This window comes from Nipponia nippon, unplaced genomic scaffold (assembly GCF_047370975.1).
Source record: "Nipponia nippon isolate SJK-2023a ecotype South Korea unplaced genomic scaffold, ASM4737097v1 scaffold_1, whole genome shotgun sequence".
Classification (NCBI taxonomy): domain Eukaryota; kingdom Metazoa; phylum Chordata; class Aves; order Pelecaniformes; family Threskiornithidae; genus Nipponia; species Nipponia nippon.
Window position 1 is genome coordinate 151,687,232 of NW_028262290.1, and position 26,143 is coordinate 151,713,374.

Here is a 26,143-nt window from a genome sequence, read left to right on the forward strand (position 1 = left end):
TAAGGAAAAAGAGAAACAACTCTAGATTAGTATTGCGTCCTTAGCTTGGCTAAAGCCTCAGCAAAAGAAAACACTGGCGTCATTACTGCTTAACCTATTGCTGCTTAAGTCCACCCTATTTTAGTTACATAAGGTAGAGACAACATATCAGATTGTGAGTGAAAATGCAATGTCCTCTATTTTTCCTGAATTTTAAACTACAGAACTACTTACTACAATTTAGCAAAACATCAAAAACTTAAGGACATTGCCCTGACAATCTGCCAGGAGTCTATGAACCGCATCCGATTTGCATGTTTCAAGACTGTGGGAGTTTTGCAGGAACCGGAACTTCAGGATTTGGGCTTCATAACTTGGCCTAAAACACAGTCATTGCTTTGACCCTGATTAAGAAAAAGTTTTGAGCTCAAACCTAAATGGATGCATCTAAACAGTCTTCTGAACAGAAGCATTTCATAGTGCCTCATCATGCATGTGGTGTGGTCTCCAGTGATTACAAATCCTAGCGTGCAATGCTCCATTTTAATAGAAACAGTCTTGTTCATGTGTTGAAGCAGGAATATTTGGACCTTAATTCAGTCACGTTACTAAGCATGTGCCTAATTGTAAGCACCTGTTGGCTACATTAAATTAACCAGGGTTCAAGCATATGTTAAACAGGGCTGAGTGTGTGCTAAGAGAAGAATGAAGAAGCTCAAGTGAATGAATTGCATTTCAAGTGTTGTATGCACTTATGCTCGGGTATTTTTCTTTCCATTCCCTTCTGCTTCAGGGATGTTGCTCATATCCTTATGTCCTGTCAAGTATCTTCTTTGCTACAGAAGATCTCTAACTGCTGACCAGCGTGCTCCTGTGGTGCATGTGCTCTGCAGGAGTGACTTTGAATGCCACAGACCAGTGAGCACAGGTCTTGTCAGCCTGCCCTACCAAGATTCAAAAAGGCTTTGAGCCAAGCCACAGAAGCTGCAGGTAACACTGCCCGAGCAAATGCAATTTTTTACTGTAAGTACATCAACATGTGATATATTTCAAGACAACAGTTTCAGTTCTTGAAGAAAATGCTTACTTCCATATGAACGGAACATAAAGGTCTTGTGCTCATTTTCTGTTTTCATTTTCACTTGTAAATCAATTATACTGTTTGTTGTGCATTAAGCCTGTGACATGGCAAACAATTTCCAAACATTTGCAAGATTTTTTTTGCCTCATTGACATGGGCAATACTGTACCAACCCTGGCAATCAGCTCTGTGTCCCCCATGACAGAAATGAGCTTCTGCAGCTATCTAAGTCTGCCAGCTTCCCTGTCCACTTTGGGCAGCCATTTCTGAGGACTTTGGGTGAAATTTATTTCACTTTACAGTAGTTGTCTAAAACCCAGGGAGATACTCTGGGCTAGTTATCCCTTGGTAGTCTGGGGAGAGAGATAAAGGCACCTTGAAAGAATGATTTATCCTGGTGATTAGTCTTAAGGTGGGATGTATTTTTGCTGGAGGTATCTCCCTCCCCATAAGCAACAGAAGAAGCCCAGATATCCAGTTTAGAGGAGACATCCAGCTTTTGGAAGGATGAATTACATGAAATTAGGTGCTCTTTCTACACTTTCTCACTATTTTTCTCATAATAATTTCTAAATGACACTTGCTTATCACTCCTGCTCATGCCTTGCACTTCCAGGTACACGGCAACTCTGCAGCAAATACACTGTGTTTATTTCCTATACACATGCTAACACTGCTTTCTGCTATGTGTTCCCTCCACATGGCAATTAATACTGTGCAGGACTTCTTTTGCCAGAAGCCAAAAAGCCTCTTTGGTGGATCACTCTTTCTCAACTGTTTAAAAGGGCATTATTAAGCTCAGTTTTGAACTGCCAGATGAAGAGAGAAAATTGCAAAGGAAAGACAGGCAGGAAAGTTTTAGACATTAGCAATGATCTTCTGAAATTTAAATTGGGAATGCAGTTATAAGAGTGGATGAGAAAGGTGTAATGTTGGGGAAAAAGAGGAAATTTAGCTTGTAAGTTTGGCTTCTGGCTCTAACTTTCATGTGTGCATCATACAGTTACTAGACACCTGTGCTTGGGACTTGAAACTTGGCTGGTTGTTGCATCCACGTGGTGTAAAATGGCATAGTAGGGCTTTGATCTAATGCTGTGACCTAATCTTGCAGGAAGAACAACTCTGGCCCTGACACTCTAGGTCTGGGTGAGCTAGCGATTTTTGTGGATGAACATGCAGCAAGTTCGGAGAGTTCAAAAGTGAGGGTAGCTGCTCTTGTGGACGGAGCCAACAAAGGCAGGCGCTTGGCAAATATAACCAATTCCTGCCTCTCTTATCTTTGACATGCTGCCACAGCTCTACAAACACCTTTCAAAGGAAACATGTTGCAGTCAGGCCAAAGTAGCAGTGTGTGCTTCCACTGGTTTTGGCTCACCAGGGTGCTGAAGTGGTTGTGCACGTAAGCACGGAGGATGCTGGGCACTCCCAGAGGAGCACGTACTTTGTGCGCATCAAAGGAAGCTGAAACCCAGGAGCCGGCCCACAAAGCATGTGGTCCCGCTGTTTGCAGCCTGCAAAATGGCAATGAAGCACTCCCGGACAACTGAGGTACAGATGTGGGAGCTCTGGTTCCTGAGAGAGGACTGCAGAACCAGTCTTTCAGATAGCAGCTACAGAGATGTTTAAAGTCTGATTTACTGCAAATTGGCTGTTTGTTGTTTGGCTGTTGCATGTGATCAAAATGGGTCATCCCTGCCAAGGGAGGCAAATGCAATTCTGTCAAACAGCATCTAAGTGCTTCCTTTGCTAAGTAGAAACAATTGCTTCTCCTCACTTCGCAGACTCCTCTTCAAGTTCCTTAGGTGGCACTGACACAGTTCACAGACCAAGCATGCCACTGCTGCTAATATTAAAGAAATAACTGGAAGGAAATGTAGGAATGGGTTTTTTTCCCACAGTAAAATTTCAGCTTCCACTGCAAAGAAATATGCAATAATGTTACCATCTGTGTCACTTTATTCAGGCCAGATCCACATTACAGCTAGAACAGTGTTCCCATGCTGAAACACTGCATCATTATTAGCAATTACCAACATAGCTCCATTATTAGCAATGGGATGTCTACAGCCAGTTCGCATCGTCTGTGCTGCTTTTATTTATTTTGGAGAAACAATGAACATAAAATGTCTCTGCTGGACTCTGACATGGTGTGTACAAAGGCAGATGTCTGTTGCAATCAAGGGGGCGGACAGGGAGGAGGTGACGGAGGGAACTGCTCAGCCACTGAAAGTTACTTTCATCAGTGTTTCCTTTGGCAAAGACTGCTCAGAAAATGCTAGGGGAAAGGGGGGAGGGAGGCGAAGAGGAGGGGGAAAGAGGGAGACAAAAAAAGCCAAAGATGAAAAGTGTTTTTCTTACTGTAGTCGGTTCAGAAGCTTTTTTGACAGATAATTGCTAATTATTTGAGAGAGATGGGCATTTTTCTGCAGATAACTGTCTCTCATGCCTTAAAACCCTGTAGAGTTAGGCTGGAATAGCCTTTAACACCTACTTTAAAAAACCCTAAAAACCAGCAGACAGCAAATGGTCTATTTAACACCTGGGAAAAGTAGATATACTGCAAGAAAATATTAATCTCTGTTCAAAAACAGACGATTCAAGAGCATATTTTTACAGTGCCTTTTAACTTAGACACCAATTCAGTTTTCTGGTTGCTGGGTCAGGATGCTTAATGGCTGCGTCAAACACAGGGTGATGCACGAGTGAAGTCCCCGTCTCAATGACTAGGGTATGAGATCTGCTCTAACATCTGAGCACACAGTTGTGACTGCTTCTCTTCAGAATTCGCCAAGAATGCACATTAAAAGAGTCTGCAGGGTAAAAAACTACAGCTGCCTGACAGACAGGCAGCAGCCTCATTTTACACAACTCTTGTCTGTACTCTGCTGAAATAAAAACAACAGGCTGATTCATAACTTCCAAATTATCCATGCAAGAAAAGTGGATTTTCCCCTGCTATAATGAGAGTATAGGAGCCTCCATCCTCAGCGCCGTGCTGGGGAAACGGTCTGCAATCTGCCCCCTCGCTGCAACCGATCCAGACCATACGCACTAAAACAGGCTTTAACAACTCACTCGTTAAGAGCTTTTTCATTGCATGAGCTTGATATAGTCCTTAACGGAAAGCCTATTTTTGATCCTTTTCTCCAGGTCTCAGTCTTGAGCCCAGATACCCATGCTTTCACCATGGACTTAGGGGGATGCAGAGTGGTGGCTCCCCAGGACAGGGTGGAAACTGTCAAGACGCCTGCAGCCTTGGTGAGCTTTGGGCAAAACTTAACTCCACCTGGACCAAAGCTGGCTATTTTGGTCCTAAGTCCTGCCTGCCCTGAGCCTTGATCCTGAGACGGCTCACCCTCATGCTCTTTCTTTAAAAAGGTCTTTTCTCGGCTTAGCTGAGACAGCAGACGATGACCCAGTGGGGCCCTGCAGCCACCATGTAGGGACATGCTTGTGGCCCTGCCCCTCAGCCCTCCTCCTAGGATGGGTCAGCCCTACATGGTATTTCCATGTGTTTTAAAATGGAAAAACAGAAGGGAACTTTCTTTTCAATAAAAGCATGAAATATAAAATTTTAAAATGAATAAGGAGAACTGGTGAGAAACTAATATTTACTTGAGCAGAAAGGCTGGGATAGGCCATGAAATGAAGGTTCTGAAACATCCTAACTAGGTCGTCTTTGGTTTTATGGAAACATTTGGTTTTACATGGATTGCTTCATTTTAGCTTTTGTAGTATATAAAATGCAATTCCTTTGAGTAGTAAGTTGGACGAGATGATTTCCTGAGGTCCCTTCCAACCCAAATGATCCTATCATAGAATGAAGCAAATTTAATACAGCTCAGTAAAATTTTATTTTCATATAAGAATCAAAGAAAAATAATCAAATTAAAAAGATGTTTCAACATCTTATCACCAAAAATTGAATGAAATTCATGCCAAAAATTGAATCGAATGCCATCACTCTGCTTTCTGCGGGAAGAGAACTGGACAGTTTGAATTTAAGCTATTCCAATGCAATTGGCCTCAGAGCCAGACAATGGACTTTGCCTGGTTTATATACTACATGTTTACAATAAAACGTCCTAATACTATTTAAACTAGTTTTTCGCATGAAGAATATTTTTTCCACAAAAGTCTTCAACTAGCAGCAAACTGTGTTGCATTTTTCAGTGCAGTTCCCAAACAAGCAAAACCACCTAAGTAACACTATGGCTGATGCTGGGACTGAACTCATCTGGAAAACTCTTGTAGTACTTTTCTGGCAAATGCTATATAAGATCATACTTTACTAAAAACGCATTTTCCCTCCAGGTTCCTTAGTGGCGATACAGCAAAAACAGTGTTCCTTGGGATACAATAAAAAAGCACATGCATGCGTATATGTGCAGATGCGTGAGATTTCTCCAGCACAGAAACATACAGTTGAGGTTACAGCAGTGACAGTTTCATTATAATCCTATTTTCACGCGCTCAGAGCTTTCTGAGCTGTGTTATTTTGTCACAGAGGTTTACATTTGGCCCCTAGCTCATAAGTGGTATTTTTTTGAGGTTTCACAAAATCTATTAATCCATTTTTGAGTTACCAGAGGGTAAAGAAATGCTTTTCCTGCCTCTTAGATTCTTGTAGCCCTGTTATGGCATTGATTTTTACACAGAACTCTCTGCAGAGTTTAATAGCAATCAGCAGCCTGATGTGCCTTAACGACTTCCTCTGTGCGTTCAAAAAATGGCTAAACTTGACAAGTTGAAACCTTCCAAGGGGCCAGTGCTCACTGAGTAATAGCTCCGAGGTCAGCTTGGGATTATTATTTTAAAGTAATAACAGAACAAAGACATTAAGATTTCCCTGAGTTTATAAAAATGTTTTGAAAATCAGTTTTGTCCTCAGAAGAGCCCCCGAGTTTAGAGCTATACAGCCACTTCTCAGCTTGTACACATCAGATTAGACCCACTGCAGTTATTGTAACTGCAGCAGGGAAGTATCCAAACCATAAAGGAAATACAAATCAATCAGTCATAACTTCACTGACTTCACTAGAAACATGCAGACGTAAAAATGGTATCGTTAGGTGGAGGATAGGACCCTTATATGTCAATGACGTTAGCTATTTTGCACAGTATTTTTGTGTAATATTTGAAAGAGAACAATCCCCTGAAAACATAAGTCTGCACAACACATAAAAGAACATGGCATAAGAAAGTTTCTTCTGTGTCAATCCACCTCGTTTATCTCCAGCACACCTGCCAGGGGATAGCAGTGGGACAGCGCGAGGATCCTGCAGCAGCCAGTGTGATCTTTGTCCCAAACATGCCAGCAATTTGTAGATCAGGGTCTTCCTAAGCCAAAAGTCATGCCCTTATGTTTAATGGCTTTCAATCAATTTTCTTCTCATTGGTGTAAATTGGCTTTGAAGCCAAGCAAACATTTAGCCTCCATAACAATAGAACTACTAATGCTATTTTATGTGTACTCAGAGAAAAGGGTGGTAAATCAGAGTTTTTTTTTTTCTGGGATGAATTTTTCTTTCTGAAAGTTTTGATCATGCAGTGGGGCGTGAAGAAACATAGCCAAGCAGTCAAATCAATATAAATTAATACTTCCATTTCCTTTTGATTCTATTTTTCTTCTATAAGTGCATCACTTGAGTAAGAGTTTCAGGGCTGTGACTGAGAACAGAAACAGCATCGGGAAGTTGGGACTTTAGCAAGAATCCCACATTGCCAGCTCTCATGCTTTTTATCATGAGTATCATGAAATTTGTCACAGGTTTTAAAGCATTGGCTGCTGATATCATGGTATTGCCAAACTTCCCATTTAAGGCGGAGGAATTTTCTGGCTATTATTATCACAGAGGAAATCCCCCAAAATATACTAGATGGAAAATGAAAAAGAAATCAACAGTACTTTTTGAGATACAAGGATTTTTATAAAGTTTCACAAATTTTTGAGGCCTGACTTACAATTTCCAAAACTTGGAATGGACAATATTGAGAAAGAAAACTACTGTGTTTTACTCTGGAGAGTGTGAGCTCTCACATCACCTATAGAGAGGAGATAGGGAAGGACGAGGCATCAGGTGGAACAAACAAACCACAAAACAGCCTGACATGTTCCAAAAGGAGGTTAAGAGACAAGGTAGATGACCTAGCACAGTACTTCATGCATTAGGTGTACTCTAACAACAGAAAAATGGTTTGTTTGTCTGTTTGTTTGTTTTTTTATTTCATCATTGTTCTAGCAGTACAAATGTATTTGAAAACTCATGGGCCTCTTTCCTCCCCTACATGCACTGTGTGCACTGGAGGGAAAGTAATGTCCAAACTGAGAAAAATTCTATGAGATACACTGGCACCAGAAAAGTGCTCTTCAGAAAAGGTTTTTCTGGAGCCTAAAATAATTTTTTTTCAGTCCAAGCAAGACTGGGGAGAAATGTTGCCATTGACTTGAAGGAAGGCAGAATTTCACCCTATGTGCAAGGATGGGGAATGCTCCCCCCAGAGCAGACAGAGCAGACCCAAAATCTTTGTGTGATCTGCTTCCACCCAATAACAGCTTTATAGAAGTAAGTTAAGAATGAATAACTTAACAGCTGCCCAAGGCAGCTCTAAAGTGCTGCTTTCCCTCGCTGCACATGAGAAGACAGCCATTAGCGTTGCTGCTGCTAGGTTCACTACTCCTTGGGGGATGTGTTTGCAGAATGGCCTGGTTTTGTACTGGCAATATGCACACATCTGAAATTGCTTGCATTTGGATGCTGTTTGGTGCTCAGTTTTGAGTTAGTGCCGTGTCTGTTATAGATTCTTCTCATCACGGATAATGTGTCTCTTGTGAGCATGAGTCCTATTTTTTATTTTTGTTTGGATAACACTTCTCTCTGAAAGTCAAAAGATTGCCACATGCATTTTTACACAGCAGTATATTGTTAAAAAAAAATTAACAGCTAGAAGATGAACAAACACAAAACAATGGCAAATAACTATTATACTGCACTACATTTCCACCCAGCAGTCTCAAAGGACTTCACAAACACTAGTAAGTGCATCCTCAGATATTTGCAAACCAGAGAAATATTATCCTTTCTAAGGAAACTGAGGCACAAAGATGGTCATTGACTGGCCCAAGATCAAGCAGTACGAGAGCATTAGCACTGTAAACAGCCACAGTGCCCTAGCACCTAATCCTGTGTACTTCTTTAAAGCTGTTAGTGGAAAGAAAGGTTTGTACATAGGACAGAAGGACTTTGGTCTTTATTCCACCTACTTTTAAGAAGCTTCTACCCATTCTGCATGAGTATTAAAGTCTGATCTTGATGAATGGCAAAACTTTAACTGACTTCACTCTGAGTTAGTGCCATTTCAGCTACAATACTGGCCTTTCTTCTGAGAATTTCTAGGGAACTGTAGAAATGTAGAGTCAGATCCTCACTCAGCTGATGTAAATCACTGGTGCTTCACTAACTTCAGTAGAATGACCTTTGGACAAATTAAGAATATGGCCCATGAAAAACAGCTTCCTTTCTTTACATATTTAAATCAAAATTATCTGATATCTTTCAGATGAGAAAGAGCTGAAGCTGGGAGGTGGCAAGGAAGGATATATTTTCCTTTCTATGCTGAGCATACAGGGACGTGCAAAAGTTACTTGGTGATCAGATGTTTATTTTCAGAGCACTCAGAGTTTGATTTCAGAGCATCAGATGAGCTGTGGTTACACCTATGAGCATGTTTTCACTTTGTAATGTCGGGGGTGGGGGGAGGAATAACTAAGAAAAGGGATAAACTACCCTGCACATCATATGGAATATCATGGGGTGAGATCGTGCACATGGACAATTTCCATGGAGTAAGCGAGGTGCTTGAAGGTCACACCACAGTAATTTATCTAGCTGCCTAGTGAGGCAAGTTCAAAAAAAAACCTTCCTGGTAAGCATAAGTTACAGCAGGCAGAGGAACTGCTTAGCTTTGCCTAAGCTTTTGTTCAAAGAGTAAAAGCTGGGAGAAAATGGATGTGTCAGTAAGTCCCCTGGTATGCACATATATATATGTCTATATTCCAATTTGCAACTTGCAATCAGTAACGCCATCTAATTATTTTTTTCTAACAAATTTAGCTAATACAGTATCCAAAAACCTCTGCTAGCATTTGTGACTAGTTATGTAAGACAGAAGTAGGCCTATACATTGTTTTTACAGCCACTTTAGCTATATGAGTTTAGAAACCATTATAGATAAAGCAGTACGGTCCCTGCTACAACATGCTGACACTAGCAAGGCTTATTTCTGCAAAAGTATTGACAAAAGACATCTTTATACTAGAATACATGTATCCCCCAGTGTATGCTGAATTGTTTTAACTATACACAAACAAAACCTTAATTGAAATCATTAAATTGGCACAAAAATCAGTGTATGAAGACTAGGCTTTTAAGGCGAAGATTCAAGCCTCAAGGAGTACACAGGTACAGTTAATTAAAAAGTGTAAAAATGTGCAAAGTAAAAATGTAATAGCCAGTAGAAGGAGCCTAATTGCCTGGGAAATGTGAGACTGCCTCTTGGTAGTAAGTTTTAAGTTTAGTTTGGGGGAGAACTATTTGTGTGGGAAAGGCTGAAGAGCACTGGTTTCTTGAATAATGACATGCTATGATGGGAAGAATGAGAAGCAATTTGGGCACTATTAGCTACCCTGTTCAAGAGTAATAAGGAACTTGAAAATGATGTCAGAGAAATGAGATAAAGAAGACTATTATACTGTTTGAAGGCCATCATCTAGTATAGCTGTGGAGGATAAATGAAAATGGAAACCAGTCAGGAACATAATACGATATGCTTATGGTATTTCGTGTTTGAGCTATTAGCAGGTGCAACACTATCGGCATCGCTGGAGCTGTCTTCACTTGCTTCGCAGCTCAATGTGGTCCTGTATCTATTTTATATACCTACATTATATAGTGTACGTGCTACTGAAACACAACAGAAAACTTTTGGAATGCAATAGAACATTAGAGTATGTAGAGTGGTTAAAATGTGTACCTGCTTTAACTGCTTGCCATCTGAAATACAAGGAGATGAGCCTAAATTATATCTGCTGTAAATGCATGTAAAGAAGTTTTGGATTTAAGCCTAGATATGAATATACAAATAGATAAAGTTTATAGAATTGTGACACAAAGTCTCAGGGGTATTGTGGGAATGTCAAAAAACACTCAGCAATCAGAACATATGCCTGCCATGTTAATACATCTTATGCCTCTGTCTCCAAAACACATTATGGAGATGGCTGTGAAACAGAAAAAAGAGCTTTTATTTAAGAGCTACCTTTGCATATTTTTCCAGACTTAACTAAAGCTACTCAAATGGAGCGACAGCCTAGGATTTCCTCTAAGAAGGGTTTTTAGAATGAGGGATGTAAGCCTCCCATTTTGCATCTGGCAAAGTGGAGTGATCACTATGGAAATAGGCAGCGTAGTCTACGTTTCTGCATGGTGATCAAGCTAAAGCTTTTCTAAATTGCTGATCTGCTTCCCTTGCTACAGATGAATATATCAGAGGAAAGTCAGTAGAAGTTGTCTGGCTTAATGACAGATTGGCACAAGATCCTACAACAAGGCGAACTTTGATTCTTACCCATGCACTTAGCAACTTGTCCCAAACATTCACTACTATGAACTAAGGTTCTGGAGAAGAAATGATAACTTATTTATGGTGATTTATGAATTGAGGGGACAAAAAAGAATGAAGCTGAATTTTCTACTGTATTGCAAATTACTCTGCAAGCATCTGAAGTCCATTGTTACAAAAAGTAATTATTAATTTGTGTAGTGCCATAAATGTATGTCCCAGCTATTAGCCCTGCACAAGTGAGTCTGTTGTTTTAATTGACTTCAGCGGGACTGTTTATGTGAATAAGATGAGCAAAACTTTGGCTGTGAGGGAGCATTTCTCAAAGCTTGAGGCAGAATAATCACATGGGTGTGAACAGACCCCTCTATTTATTTTTCTCTAGGTTACCAACTTCCAATTTAAGAAGGAGTGTTGTAAAAAAAAAAGAAAAAGGGCTATCTGTATCGTCTTTTCCAACATGAAAAGCAGCAGGGCACGGCTCCAGCACAGGGCTGAGCTCTGAGGGCAGTGTGTGCCCCCCCCGCCCCTGCAGTGGGCTGTGTCTTCACGCAGGGGGACGGAGCAGCCCGCAGTGCAAATGTGCAATGGAGCCCAAGCTGCTGGGAGTGTAAGGAAGGGATTAATCCAGGCTCTCATTCAGTGTGAGGCTCAGCCCATCTGTATTTAGGGGAGGCATGGGGCATGCGGCCGCTGCAGCTCCACATCAGCATGGCGGGCAGCAGACAACCGCCCAGTTTCTCCTGTACAACAGCTGGTTATGGTGCTTCTGGGATGTGCATAGTTTCTTCTGGAAGAAATCACCACGTCAGACGGGTGTCTCTTCCGCATATGGAGACATTTCTCAATGGTCCTTTTGAGCCATTTAAATTCTTCATTTTATAGCATTACGTAAAATATTTGTAATGCTATTAACATGCAAGATGAATCTAAATATGCACAATCCTTTTCTGTTTAAATGAATTATTATAAAGCTCACACAGTTCACAACCAGCTTTGTGGATCACAGAGTTTCACAGTACCTTATGTGTGAGAAACAATCAGAAATTTGATTTTTTGAGGTGACGTTTTTAAAAACCTTTGATATTGTCCATGAAAATCAATTTCCTCCGTGGACGTTTAGGACTTGGGAAGGGGGCTATTCTTACATTTTTGTGAATTCCTACAGAAAAGCAAATGACCTATGGTCCCAAAAAGTTGGCAGGTGACTTATTAAACTTCTCTCAAATCTCCTTCAGGAAGTTCATTAAAACTCTATTTGGAAATGGCCAGGTGCTTGCTTCCCACAGTGCAAGAGGGGAAATCTGTCACCCTGTTTAAAAAATTGTTTGGTTACTTTGGATAAAGAAATAATAATTATACCAAGCTGTGTGGTTTTGTGATGGAAAACTGTGGCTTGGTGAGAAAAGTGCCAAGGTCAATGCAATGAAAGACCTACAGTGAACTCAGACCTGATTTCAGAAGTCAGTGGTGGATGGAGGCCAGGAGAACAGTCTTTTCTGTGGTTCACTTGAAAACACTTGTTAAGATTCTGGATAAAAATAACTCTCTAGCTTGAGAGAGTTTTTAGCTTGAAAAAATATCATTAGGAAGGATTTTTATGTTTTATGAGGATCACTAAGGCTGACAAAATTACCTTGTTTGACACTGGATCCTGACCTAAATACTATGGCCAAGTCAACTAACAGGAAAATAGTAGGGCTAAGCCTTTTTCATTCTTTATTCTGCCAAACCACTGCCTCTTGCAATCAGGATTGATTACAAACACCCAATTAAGAGGCATTTGGAACATGATCTGAACACTAATCCTGTCTCTTTTTCTCTTTATACCTAATTATCAGCCTTAAGATGGGTATTAGCGCTTTAATTAGTAGATTTACTTTAGGAACTTCTACATAAACTAAGAAATCTATACTATATGCATAAATGTGTGTATATATGCACAGTCTTAAAGAGGTGCATGTAACACAAATGCCTATAACTAAGTAGTTCTGTGTGATATATAAGTCTAGACATATACATGTGAGTGCATGTATATCCTGTTTTCAGACATAATTTCATTCTTTGGAAATACTACAAAAGAAAATAATTGAATTTGGTTTTACATCAGCAGTATAAAAATCTCTGTATCATAATTATCAAATTATGATCCAGTGTTATAGCTTGCAATAAACTATAATTAAGAAACTAATTTTCAGCAACACACAGGTTTTTGTTTTAATTACATTAGCACAGAAGAGGGGGTGGAGAGGAGAGCAGGGTGGGGTTGACTGAAAACATATTGAGTGTTTCATGGGGCTAATGCCTACAACACTGGGGTTCAATTTAGAAAGGACTCAGCCCTCTGTTCTGAATTTGTCTATCTCTGTCCACAGAACAGATGAAGGATTAGGCTCATGGGAATCCATATTTGACCCTCACATTTTTTCCTGTCTGAAGGGTATCTGGTTGTAGCACATCAAGACAGAATTCTCCCCACAGTTCACTTAACTGTCTGGATTAATAGAAACATCTGCATATGATTGTTACTATCATTTTAATGCGCTACTGTACAGAGACCCAAGTCAAGACTCTACTGTGCCAGGGAATGCACCCATACACATACAGTGCAAAACCAGGCTCTGCATCCAACACCTCAGCCCCAAACGCAGGCAAGCACAGACTCCAGCTATGGCTAGGCAGTTTGGTTGTGGTTTCCCTAATACCTTTTCCTGAGAAAACTCAAACCCAAACCGCTACTCTAAAAGAAAGAATTGTTAAACAGTTTCACAATAGAGACTGTCACAACAGCTAACTGCTTGGATAAACAACAAAAGAGCCAGTTTATCATACTGTGTAATCAGAAAAACAATATAATTTCCAACTTCTTTCAACTCTTATTTAGTCTCTAAAGCACAATAAAATAACAGCATTATCTGTAGATACTTGCATCCAATATTTGTGTGCAAATACATACCGAATCCTGTAGCAAAGAGCACATACTCGCATTTACTTTCACAATCCAGACCCTTTAAGTTAAGGAAAAGTATTATTTGTGTGTATATGTAGAGGGGGTAACACGCTCCGTGTCTACTGCAACAAGTGTTTTCTGCTTCCCTGATCCTGCGCAGGCTCTGGGCTGACTCCTTTCCTTGGCATGGCCTTCCAGAGGGTACCAAATAAATAACAGTGGTCACCAGCAGGGCCGTCTGGAGTCTAGCAGCACGCTCCCTGAGAAAGCCTTTCGCGTGTTTTATATGAAGGAGAGAAATGCCCTTGAAGTGCACCCAGAAACATGAGATATCAGATGACCCCCAAATCCATTGCAACGACTCATCCTAAACTATGCCAAAAATACTTGTTTCTAGTTCTGGGGACAGCAAGAAGGATGGTCCCCTTCATCCCTTTAGTACTCCCAAATAATCTCTCAGTAACCCCAACAGCTCTTGAAGGACAGATTTCTGAGAGAGACAAGGGGGTGGAGAAGCTGCCCCTTTGGCCTGGGTATGGCCTCCCCCATGGGTTGGTGCTGGACCCCCATCCCGCTCATGGCTGTGTCAAGCCTGGCTTGACAGAGAGACGTTCAGGCCTTTCCCAGGCTCCTGCAGTGAAGCAGGCAGTGGGGTGGCTCAAGGTGTGTGGGCTGGGTGATTTGGTTAATTCAAATCACAGCAAACACAGGAACATGGGCGTTCCTCCAGCTGCCCTCAGCAGGCGAGGAGGGGCCATTCCCGCCTGGCCTGGGTATCTCGTCCTGAGGCAGACGGCTAAAAGCCCGACAGTGATGCCCAGAGGAGTGGGACCAGGCTATTAAAACCGTATTTCTGTTTGAAAGCTCAGAGGCCTTGGCTCCTTCAGACTTCTCTGCCCAACCATGGGCAAATATGGCGCCTGCCTCTCACGGGCCTGAATGAATCTGCTCCTTTGCTAGCTCTGCTGCTTACCTCGTGTTGTCAGCTGCAGTCCCCTCGCTGCCTGCCGCGCTCAGCAGCAGCAGAGGGAGAGGGAATCAGGAAGCTCCGACTGACATTTGCCATCAAAACGACTGATACAGTCATAAACCAGTCCTACAGGGGCTGTGCTGCACCCTTCTTCACAGCCTTAAAGAATAGCAGGAGACAGCTCTGTGGAAACGGAGGGTAAAATTCCCATTGCTTGCAGCAATAACGGGGCTGCATTGAGCCCAGACCCTCCATTACACCTGAGATGTCCTCAGTGCCGTTTGAGAGAGCAGTTCAGTGCTGGTAGTTCAGGCTGGTAAGGGCAGAGCCAGGCTCTAGCCGCACCTCTGGGCAGTCAGAAAGCAGCTATCCTGTGTGCAGCCATTCACGGGGCCCTTCTGACAGGCGAGGCCTGACAGGCAGCCCCGCGATGTCCTTCGCAGGCGGTTGTCCTCTAGGCGGGCAGCTGGGACGTGCACCGCTGCGCTGCCAGGGCAGCTGAGTGCCCTCCGGGGCTACTGCCCTCGCCTCAACCCAAAGGGCTCAAACCGCCTCTGCACGAGGGAAACACGAGACAGAAAGCCCGCACAAAGCAGACCTCGCTGCATGGAAGAATAGGAACCAGGATTTAGACAAAAGTAAATGAAAGCTTAAACTTTGCAGTAACTAAAGAAAGGCTGAGCCGTGGCTTGCCTTGCTCCTGTTTATTTTACCAGCTTCAGTTTGTTATACCGACAGATTTATAGCATAAATCCATTGACATTATTTAGAAATAAAATGGATGGATGAATTTCTAACATCATTAAGGCCTATAGGAGTTCCGTGGGGCTACAGTTTCACTCTGTAAGTCTGGGCAGCTATGCTTTCTTCCTTACTCAAGGACCTGGAGGAGCTGTTTTCTTCTATATAAACAAACATAGGTATTTTTCACTCTGTATTCTATAACTGACTGCAATTTCTATACAGATCTAATCTCATCAGTGTAACTAATCCCTGGCAAATGCAATATAAAGAATAATTATCTATGACATCTCTCCTTCTACAACTCAAATGTTTCCGAAATGGGCAATTTTTCCATTCCAAGTGATTTGACAGCATTGTGTATACACTCTATAGTCGTCAACGAAGGATGATATTTACTCTTTACATCTATAAATGACGGCCAATAAGGCAATTGTGCTGTGTGGTATATCTATGAAAACCTTGTAAAACAATACAGTCAAGTCTGGCAACAAAGTCAATAATTTGTCAGTAAGGAAACCACTATTGGGCTTTCTCTACCCAACCCTCCACCTTTCTTAAGCCCTTTTCTTCTGAAGCTTCACATTCATTTTCTTAATGTTTTTAACCTAGTGTCTGTGAAATTTTTATTGCTCCCCAGATAATGACATCTGATCTGAATGTAACCACACACCTCTTTGCTCAGCAACATTTGTCACAAACCATTATAAATTATCATGCTGATAGTGTGCATTGCTGGGAAACCGGAAAAGTTCCATAAATTCAAAGTACTGTATCAGTGACATTCTTGTTTATTATCTAGGTATAAAGTTTTACTATATTCAAGATGGCTACATTTACACAGTAGGGTACTTCAGCAACATGAGACTTGTACAGCTTGCACTAAGTGCTGAAAAGCATTTGCCACATGCAACAAACACTAGAGCATTTTAACTAATATATAGCCATATGTTTTGTCTCTTCTATTCATTTTAACCATGTTCCTGACTCCAAAAATGCATGGCTATTATTGGGGCTTGCTTGAGAAAGGGCAAAACGGCAAACAGAAACTACTTTTCTCTTAAAGTACAACCATAATTTCTGTTTCTTGGCCTCCTGAAGAGGAGGCATAACACTCATTAAAGTTAAAAGTTAAAAAGAGACTGTGTATTTTTTCATTATGTATGTCCTTGATAACAATCTGTGGTTGACAGGATTGTATACTTCCCGTCAAGACCCAGTATTTCCATTGTGCTGCTTCAGTAGTTCTGGCTAGATTTTTCATTAGATGAACCTAGCTTGTGTGAACATATTTTTAATTATTTGCGTATCTTTATTCTTCAAAACTGTGAAAGTTGAGTCCTTTGGAATGCCTCCAGAGAAACAGGAATTTTCACCATGTTTGCTTGAAATTTAAAGCAACTCAAACAGTTCTGATCGTCAGAAGATCATACATATATGAATTTTATTAGGAGTCATTTGAGAAATACTTATTCATTAAAGCATAGCATAATAAGTAGGTAAATCAAGGGCATATTTTTAAAATTAATTCCAAACCCTAACATACAAAGAGGCTAACTGGGAACAGCTTCAGTACAGCTAATACTTAGATTTGCTGCTTTTGATTCTCCTCAGAGAATCAACCTTTCACCAGTTTCACATTTCAATACGTCTAGCCCTCTATATAGAGTAATATTCAAAAAAGTTAGATAAGGTCTCTTGATTTTCTTGTTGACACTACAGAACAAGAAGGTAACCTTTCCAAAGTCACATTGTTTCCCTCCCTGGGCTCAGGGGGTCCTTGTTATTAAAGTTGTTTTCAACGCTAACTAAGGTCTAAGATGCGATGAACAGCATTATAAAGAGGATTTTGGGAGCTAGGCCAGCAAGCTAATCTTCTCCTCTAGTCTACTTTAATTGTATGGGGCATTTTTTGTTCCCAGACATGAATTCCCCTGTCTCTCATTTTCTATCTGCATTTCATATTTAAGTGCTTATTAATTTCCAGTGCTAAACCTTTCAATAAACTAGAGTGTAACCTAAATTGCACATTTCTAGATTGCAGACTGAGTTGCTAATAAACTAAGTATATTAGGAAATCAGAATGTACTTTGCTGCAAAACAAAAAAATCTTGTGATAAGTTTTATTGCATTAATCTCCTTTTGTACCCAATATTTGGTACAAGGAATGTGAATTTTGTAAGTAGATACTGAAATTTCAAACCACAGAGATTGTTGACAAATTCCTGTTGGTGAAATCATTTTCTATTATTCTGGTCCTAAGTTTTTTGGCACAAATACCATCCCTCTCAAGTTAAAAAGAGCAATTTTAAATATAAGTGAAGTAGCAGCTGAGTAATTTAGCATAGCCTACAAGATTAGCATTTCAGCATAGACCAAATAACGGTAAAGTCATCACCTTCGCACACTGCCAAGACAATGCAAACAACCCTGTTTAGAGACTTCCTTCCACCCACTACCATCTCATTACTGCACTGGGCCCCCTTTCAGAGGAAGAAATAATGCAGGGGGGAGACTGGACAATGAATATTGAGAAGGGAGCAATGGAGGGAGGGAGTCAATCCCTTCCCTGGACCCAGTTCAGCTCAGTCTAGCACTGTTTAGCACAACACTATGCCACAAAGATTACTTGTTCTTCAAATAATTGTATGCTGTACACCACTTCACTGCTGTCAAACCCCATGTTGGTTTTACAGCGTTGGAAAAACATGTATTCTAGCAAGGAACAAAAAGGATTTGACACTGAAATATGCTTGATTTAATTTCCTAATCTCTATCTAAGAGACAAAGAGAGACAGACAAACATTTTAAAGCATTAGCACTGTCCCACAGAACAAAAGCAAAACCTGTATCAAGACGACACAGGGAAGTGAATCATTGCCTGAGTACAGCAAATTAAAAATTAAAGAATGGGAAGTCAGCGTGTGAACATATGGCGTGAATATGAGCTGCAGCTCCAACACCACAGTAAGAACTCATTTTAACGAAGAGTCAGTTTAGTTTTATGAACATCGGATTTTCCTGCATTATCACTCAACTATGGTACTGAAATGCTGATGTGTAAGAGATGATAAAAAACAACAAAAAAGCAACTAAGCACCACAATGCATCATTAAAGCACTTCATTTTAAGGGAAATCAGTAATTGTGATCTAAGTAATCAATTTATTAAATAACAGGAACAAAGATGTGCATAGTAAAAATTAAGTGCTTGAGTACAGTCGCTCTCTTTCTCTAAGTCCAACACTCTGTTGGAGTGGTCTGTTACAACCGCTCCTGACGACGCTGAGCATCATTTTTACATCATGTAAAATCTTGAATACTCCCATGAAATGCCAAACACCAATGGCTATTGAGTTTAATCTCTTTCTGACATGCAGAGAAAACCTTGACTGGTAGCGTTAATGAACAGTAAATCTCTCTTGCTGTCAGAAGGGGATGAAATAACCATGATATACTCAAGAAATTTTTAAATAATGAATCACTAAAATATTTTCTTCATGAAACAAGTAGGCTGAATTTAGAGGGCATGTTGAAGGGGGGAATGATCTGACCACGTGTTGCCTTGTGCAAGCTATGTGGTTTACAGGCTTGGCAAAAAGTGCGGAACAGCTTCTGGGAGGCTCTAACTGCCCTTCTCACTCTTGGGAATAGATGGTCAAAGGGAATGCAAGAGCAGGGGAGCAAAGGCAGCCTCAGCTACCCCCTTCTTCCTCTCAGGGCACTACAGCAGAGCAGGAGGAGGGGAAAGAAGGGCTACTGGCTATAAATCAGCAGCAAAGGGAGAAAGGGGGAAATACGACTATCAGTCCCGCTGTCCACTGCCCCTTAATGGGTGAGAGTAAGCGCCAGACTAACTCTGCGTTAAGAGGATTTGGCAATTTATAAATTGCCCGTTTCTGCCATAGGCTGTTTGTAGCTGTGGGGATACAAAATGAAAGGGAACTAATTTTTAAAACTCTATAGAGACTTACTCAAAAAAAAGCAAGCAGGCCAACAAACACACAACGGTGCCTCACCCTAATCGCACCCCCATAACGCGCATCATCACCATCACCCACTTGCCTCTCCCATCAGGCAGGCAGAATTCAAATATACTTTATAAAGCTCAAAAAGTTGCAGAGATGTTTTTAAACCCACCCCCCCCCCCAAACACACACTCCGAAGGATGCTCCGCTGAGCGCCTCCTGCGTCTTGCCACAGCGAACACCGGCCGCAGCCCCTTGGCAGCGACGGGGACCGGCCCCGGGCGCGGCGGCCGGGCGGGGCGGGGCGGGGCGCGGAGCCCCGCGGAGCCCAGCGCGGCGGGGGCTGCGCGGGCGCGGGGCGGCGGCGGCGGCGCGCCGGCAGGTGGCGCCGTGGTGCTCCGGAGCGCGGCGGCCGCACTTACTTGCAGTCGCGGTCCTCCAGGTCGAAGTGGGGGTTGAAGTTGATCAGGATCCTCTGGTAGGGCTCCGGAGCCTGGATCAGCCACTCGCATTTTTGGCTGGGGTGGTAGGACTGGGGGTAGCCGGGAGAGGTGAGGTACCCGGGGCTTAAAATTTTGATCGTGTCACCGCACTTATCTGCAGGGGAAGCAAACAAATTGCCTTTTTTCAGTTCCCTCCTGGCAAGCACTCGGTTTCAGCACACAGCAGCGAACCCGCCGATCGCCGTAGGAATGCTGGAGGGGTTGCAGCCTTCTTCAAGCAAACTTTTGCTGCATCCTCATGCCTTTAACCCAAAGGCATCTCTACTACATTTTACTGAAGGAAAGAGGCCTGCCTCTCCATGCCCATCCGTAAGTCCAGTGGCTGGACAGACAGCAGGGAGCAGAAGATGCCCCATTTCTAAACAGTACCCTTTTAAAAAGCCCCCTACCCCAGGCAAACAGTGCGCCTTACAGTGTTAAAACCTTGCATCCCCACAGCAGCATTAATGTTGGCTCAGAAGGGTACCTGAGGCTCAATTATCTCCAAAAAGTATTATCTTCCTAAGTATGAAGTTTTAAGGAAAGCCGGGAGGAAAGCTAAAAGGATGCCATTTGACCCCCTGCCCAGCTATGGGATAAGCCTGGTCTGTGTCACTGACCACAGGGATTGTCTTGGTGGATCCAGCTCATTCGCAGCAGACCCTCCCTTTGTTTTATCAGTCCATAAATCTAGGCAGGTTGAAACTATCTGTGCTCTTCAAACCCAGGCTAGCAGAGAACAAAGTGGTTTTAGTGAAGCAGAAATCATCCACTATTTATTCCTTCAAGGAAGTTTGTTCATGCTTGGAGACTGCATCAAAGTAATGGAGCAGAACAACATCCTCTCCTCTTCCCTCTGTCCCTTCCTCCCCCCAACGACAACGAAGATTGATTTCTAATAGCAAAACAGTTGCAAAAGTTTCCAGAATCACCAAGTGTGACTGTGAAATGTGGCATGCTGCATCTTGCTCCTTTGGCCAGCTTTATCAGGGTTGCATTTTAAGGTTTATAGGGAAAATAAAAAGGGGCAAGAAATCCAACCTACATGATCACTGACTTCACTGTCCAGTGCAGGTTTGTGTTATCACTTTTTTACTACTACAGATTTCTTTCTATAGATCTTCAGGGAGGAAAAACTTTCTCCACACATTGATTGTTTAATTTTGAGCAATAAAATATGACAGTGAACTACAGTCAGGAAGAATGTCCACACTAAAAAGCAAGACTATATATCACTACATCCCAATAATGGTATATACAGGCTGCAGTGCTGTACCTAATACATTCCCTGTGAAAGCAAAATGGCATTCCTTGCTCTCAGCATGAATTTATAAATGTACAGGATTTTATTGTAGGAAAAACAGGTCAAATGGAAATGAATGAGGAAGTGCACATCAAAAATGCATAAAGCTACACTCTTTACAGAAATTATTTGCCATAAATTAGGAGGGAAGGGAATGATACATACTCAGCTGTACGGTCAAAACCCAGATATTGCTAAGCATGTTGCTGAGAAAGGCTATCTTATTATTTATTTCCGCTTTGCCTTTGCAGAACAGGCTGTTTTCCTCTGACCAGAACAAAAGGCGTTGCAGCTCAAAGCTCAAAAGCTGTCACTGGTGATCTTGCTAATCCGCTGTCTGGGGCTCTCAGGGAATCTTGCCTTTTCCTCCCTGTGTAAGCACACTCGGAAAGTGATCCTGTCTCATTAAGCCCACTCCAGCCCTGCAAACAACATGGCAGAGTCTGGCATCTGTTAAATGCCTGAAATAAAGCAGTGCTGCTTCTAGTCACTTGACAGAGTCACTTCAGAGGACGCTGAGGTGGACTCACTACCACCAGCGCTCCTTAATCTGCGACTTCTGGGAAAGTGACAGTGTAATAAGATAATGCGGTCTGCTAGACTCCCTGGCTCTGTGCAATCTCTCTCACACTTGATTAAGAAGAGCAGTTTCTAATGACTTTGGACCATTAGCTCTAAATAAGGTTAATGAATTAATTTAGCGGACACTAGTACTGCATGTAGGTGAAGGTGGCATTAGTAGGTCTGGTAGGTTATGGAGGAGGTTAATGGCCTTGGTGACTCCAGCAGGGCCACCACATTAACCGCTCATGGTGGAGGCTTCTGCTCAGCAGCCCACCCTACTCCCCTTCTTTTAATGGAGAGAAATGATCAACAAGAGCACCGTGTGGCCCCCTCCCACCTCTCAGAGGGTGCAGGACTAGGGGCAGTCCTGGTTTATGTGGGAGGCAGGGAGGCGGCTGCCCGCACCCCTCACCTGGGCTGTGGGGGTGAGCAAAGCGCACCTCTCGGAGCATCCCCAAGCCGGGCTTGGCGCACGTCTCTAGCACCTTCGTCCCTGCACCACAGCGCTGGAGGAGGCAGCTCGCCCTGATTAAATTAAGCAGCTTCCTCAAAACATATTGGGAAAGAGATTAACTTCCATCATAAAACACGCAATTTTAATACTCTCTTCCACGACACTCCACTTGTGGTCCCTTATTAAAACAATATACCAATGTAAGTGGAGAGTGCTCTCTTCTTTTAATTACTTTGATTGAAAACCCAGTCAGGCAAAAGTAAATATTTGATAATTAGTTAATAATAATTGCTCAGGATTTGTCGGGAAAGGAAAACTCGCACGAGCGGTTTCGTGTGAGAGAGCTAAACGTCAAGCAGTCCCACAATTAGACCGTCTTTAAAAATGCATCATGCAGTGAAATATTCACGGTGCCCTGGCATTGTTGCGGGAAAGAGGAGCACGCTGCTTTTAATTAGTTGTGTTTTCAAGGGCTGCCTGATAGTACACCAGCTACATCAGTCATTTGTTACGGGATTTCTCTCTTGGAAGGGCGTCTTGAGCCTTCAGAGAGAAGCTCAGCTTCTCTCTTGGCACTGTGCAAGTTGCACGTAAACTGCAGACTCGGGAAAGGGGTAGTCTAGAGAGCTCTCTGAAGATTACCCGCAGGTACACACACAGCTAGTAAAAGGCACGACACATTGAAATCTTACGCTTTGGTAAAAGAAAGGGGGGGGGGGAGAGAAAGCCTTTCCTTTAAAGTGTTCATTATCTTTCAGATACCGAAGGCGAGACTTATTTAATTGCCTATGGGAGGAAACGTTATTAAGGTAATTGGCTGTCCTGATCTAGTGAGAACGAGCAGCCTGCTTTACACAACAACCCAAAAGAGCGGAGAATAAAGTCGGAAGGCCACGCCAGCGCGGGCGATCCTCGGGCGAGGACCGCGCCGCCTCCCTCCTCGGCAGAAAGTTCCCCCCGCCGGGCTGGGGCCGGCGCCGGCCCCCTCGTCCGCCCCCGCTCCGGCAGCCCCGCAGCCCGGCCCCGCGGCCGCCTGCCCAGGCTGAGACCCGACGTCCCCCGTGACACTCACCGCTTCGCAGAGCCCTGGCGAGGGCGAAGGTGAGGGCTGCACAGTGCAGGAGAAGTCCCCAATCCATTTTCTCTTCCGACAGCAGGGAAAGGAGCAAAAAAAAAAAAAAATGCCCTCCACGCACAACTCTTCCTAGGTCTTAAGTCCTCCAGCCGGAGTCAGGAGCAGAAAGCACGGTCCGCAAGGGCAGCCCCGGGGGCAGAGAGAGGCTGGCTTCTTTCTGTGCCTCAGGTCGCCCGCATCCTGTCATTTAGCTCCGGCTCCTTCTCCCGTTCCCCACACTTGTTCCTTCTCCAGGCGCCGCTGCCCCTGCCATTCCCAGCGAGACTAGAAAGCCAAATGAAAACGAGGGGAAAAAAAAAAAAAACCAAACAAAAAAGAAACACACAAACAAGACAGACAAAAATCCTGGCGGCTGCTGGCACCTCGGGAGCGCTCTGCCGGGGCGGGCTCCGGGAGACGGGGCGGGGGTGCTCTGCGGAGAGAAGGAAGGGAAAGCGGCCGTCAGCGGGGACCAGCCGGGCGCTGGAGTTTGGCAAACTGCGTCCCCCCCGCCTGCCCCGCTCTCCCGCTGCGGCGCGGCCGCGGCTCCCGCGGGGCCGGCAGCCCCGGGGCGGCGGTGCCCGGCGGTGCCCGGCAGTGCCCGGCCGGGGCGGCGGTGCCCGGCGGTGCCCAGCGCCCCGCACTCACCTGCCCCGGCGGGAGGCGAGCGAGCGCGCTGCCGCCGCAGGGACTCCCGGCCGGCCGGGGAAGGGGGAAGCGCCCGGGCGGCTTCTGCTCGCAGCCTGAGGAAGAGGAGCGCAACTCAGCGGCAATAAGAGAGGCCGAGGAGCCGCCGTCTCCCAAGCCCCAGTCCCCTCCCCCTCCCCGCCCTCCTCCTCCTCCTCCTCCTCCTCCTCAGCCCCCCAAGACATCGGCAGCGCGGAAGAACCAACAAACAAACACGGCAAGCCCCAGCCCTGACACCCAGCCGGGGCGGGGGCTGGCCCGGGGGGGCGCGGAGGGGGGAGAGGGGGGACGACAGGCGGCCTCCCCCGCCGCGGCAGGTAGAGCCGATCCGGGCGGAGGCGCCCACCTGCGCCCCGCCGCTCCCGCGGGCTCCTGCCCGGCCCCGCCCCGCCGCCCGCGTCGCCCCGGCCCCACCGGCGGACACACGCACCCCTGTCAGCTCGGGCCCGCGCCCCTCGCCGTGCCCCGCTCCCCGCCGGCACCCTGCCCCGTCCCCTCCCGGGCCTCCCCCTCTGCCGCCTCTCTCCCCCCCTCCCAACACTCTCTTTTTGTTTCGTGCGAGTGTGCAGCCAAGCACCCGGCCCCACGCGTGTCCCTCGGAGTCCCTGCGGTCCTCCAGTGGGACACTACCATCCCCTGGGATCCTAGGGGCTGCTGGCCACACTGGTGTGGGCTGAGTTGTGGGGACCCCCTGTGAGGGGACCCCCAGGTAGCAGGCTTACCCGGACCCACCACCCTTGTCCCCTTTGCATTTCTGCATCTCCGGGGGGCCTTCCTGCACTCCCTCCCTCCCTCTTCCCACACCCCTTCTCACCCACCCTGGCTGTCATTCCTGCTTCTCTCAGCTTCTCTTGCTGCTTTGCCCCCCCCCCCAGTCTGTCCGTCTCTCATGAAGCCTCTTGAGGGGCTGAGGGGCTGGCATCCCCCGGGGCCGGCTCTGCTCCCCATGGAGGCTATGCGGCATGAAATCCCCACTGGGGACTGTGTGTCTCCTTCTGAGCAATCCCCCACCACTGGCACCAGGCGACAGGCACAAAGCGGGGACATAGCGGGCTCTGAATCCTGCTGCTTTGGCTGCACGCTCTGGTGCTCACCAGCTATGGGGCCTGTCCTGTCCTTGCCCCATTGCCCTGCCTTGCAGGCTCTCCCTGCACCCGGGAAGCGATTACCTAGCTGAACCCGCCTGCGTCTTTTATGTGGAGCTCTTTGAGCTCCCTCTGTGTGAAGGCAATCCGGTCGCTGGGGTAGGGGTTAGAGGAAGAGCTCTAATGCTGAAAGTTGAAACACAGTGCTAAATGGTCCCCAAAGATGGGTCTGCGCTAAGAAAATGACCTGCAGCCAACGGTGGATGTCAGCCGCTCTCATCTCCCAGAGCAGAGTTTGAAAACAATTTGTTACTGGTGCACAGCCGAGGCAAACTCTGTTAACGCTTCATCAGGAAAAAGGCCTGTTAGAGGACCTCCTCCACAAGGAGTCTTTCTGAAGGATGGAGTGGGAAAAGAGTTGGGCTTTGCTGGGGGCAGGGTCATCCTCCAAGTGCAGCTGCAGTGGTAAATCCCTGTCCACTCTGAAGATGTAACTGTGTTTGAAATAGTTTTCAAACATAGTTGTAAGTCTGCAGCCACACAGATTAACTACAAATGTGTTACATCTGTGTTCAGAAATCATACACAGATTCAGCCTCCTCCATCCCTTTGTCTCCAGCCCCAAGTATGAGCCTTCTACTCTCACTCTCCTGGCTGCCCTTTTGAAGCCCCGACTTTAAGGTCGGCTGAAGTCTGGAGATTAAGTCCATAGGAAATCCGCCTGCTGGTTTCATACTGCACACTCTCTCATCACTACTTTCTGAGTTTTTGCCAGACATTCCCATTCTCTTCCGTGATTGCAGTTCTGTAATATTGTGCAGTAAAGTGCAGTTGATCCTGTTATACTCCCTGTACACTTCATTCTTTCCTTCCTTAGCTTTTGCCTTTGCCTCTGCCCCTGCCCTTGCCCCTGCTCCTGCCCATGCCCGTGTCTGCAGGCAGGCTGGAAACCAGGCAGGCTGGAACTAGTCAGACTGAGTTATTGGGTTCAGTCTCATTTCCCCATCTTTAGGCAGTCTCTGGATCATCATATGCAATACTTATGCATTTCCTTGATTGATTGGGATGTATATTTTATAGGTAGCACATTAAGCCCCCTTTATTTTTTTTCTTTCAGAGAAGTTCCCAGAACAAGGGGGAAGGGG

The 26,143-nt window shown here is 44.6% G+C and overlaps 1 protein-coding gene across 4 annotated transcripts in view; it reads right to left on the reverse strand.

Annotated features, from left to right (window-relative positions):
* The window catches only part of NRP1 (neuropilin 1), a 114,773-nt gene extending 90,741 nt beyond the window's left edge, over window positions 1-24,032 (reverse strand). For all 4 annotated transcript variants that reach the window (XM_087778379.1, XM_087778368.1, XM_087778357.1 and 1 more), the window contains exons 1-3: window positions 23,875-24,032; window positions 23,185-23,659; window positions 19,732-19,906 (exon numbers count right to left, since the gene is read on the reverse strand). In XM_087778379.1, the coding sequence (XP_087634505.1) occupies window positions 19,732-19,906; window positions 23,185-23,251 (242 nt within the window). In that variant the 5' untranslated portion in view covers window positions 23,252-23,659; window positions 23,875-24,032. The remainder of the gene's footprint in view (window positions 1-19,731; window positions 19,907-23,184; window positions 23,660-23,874) is intronic.
* Between the last annotated feature and the right edge of the window lie 2,111 nt (window positions 24,033-26,143).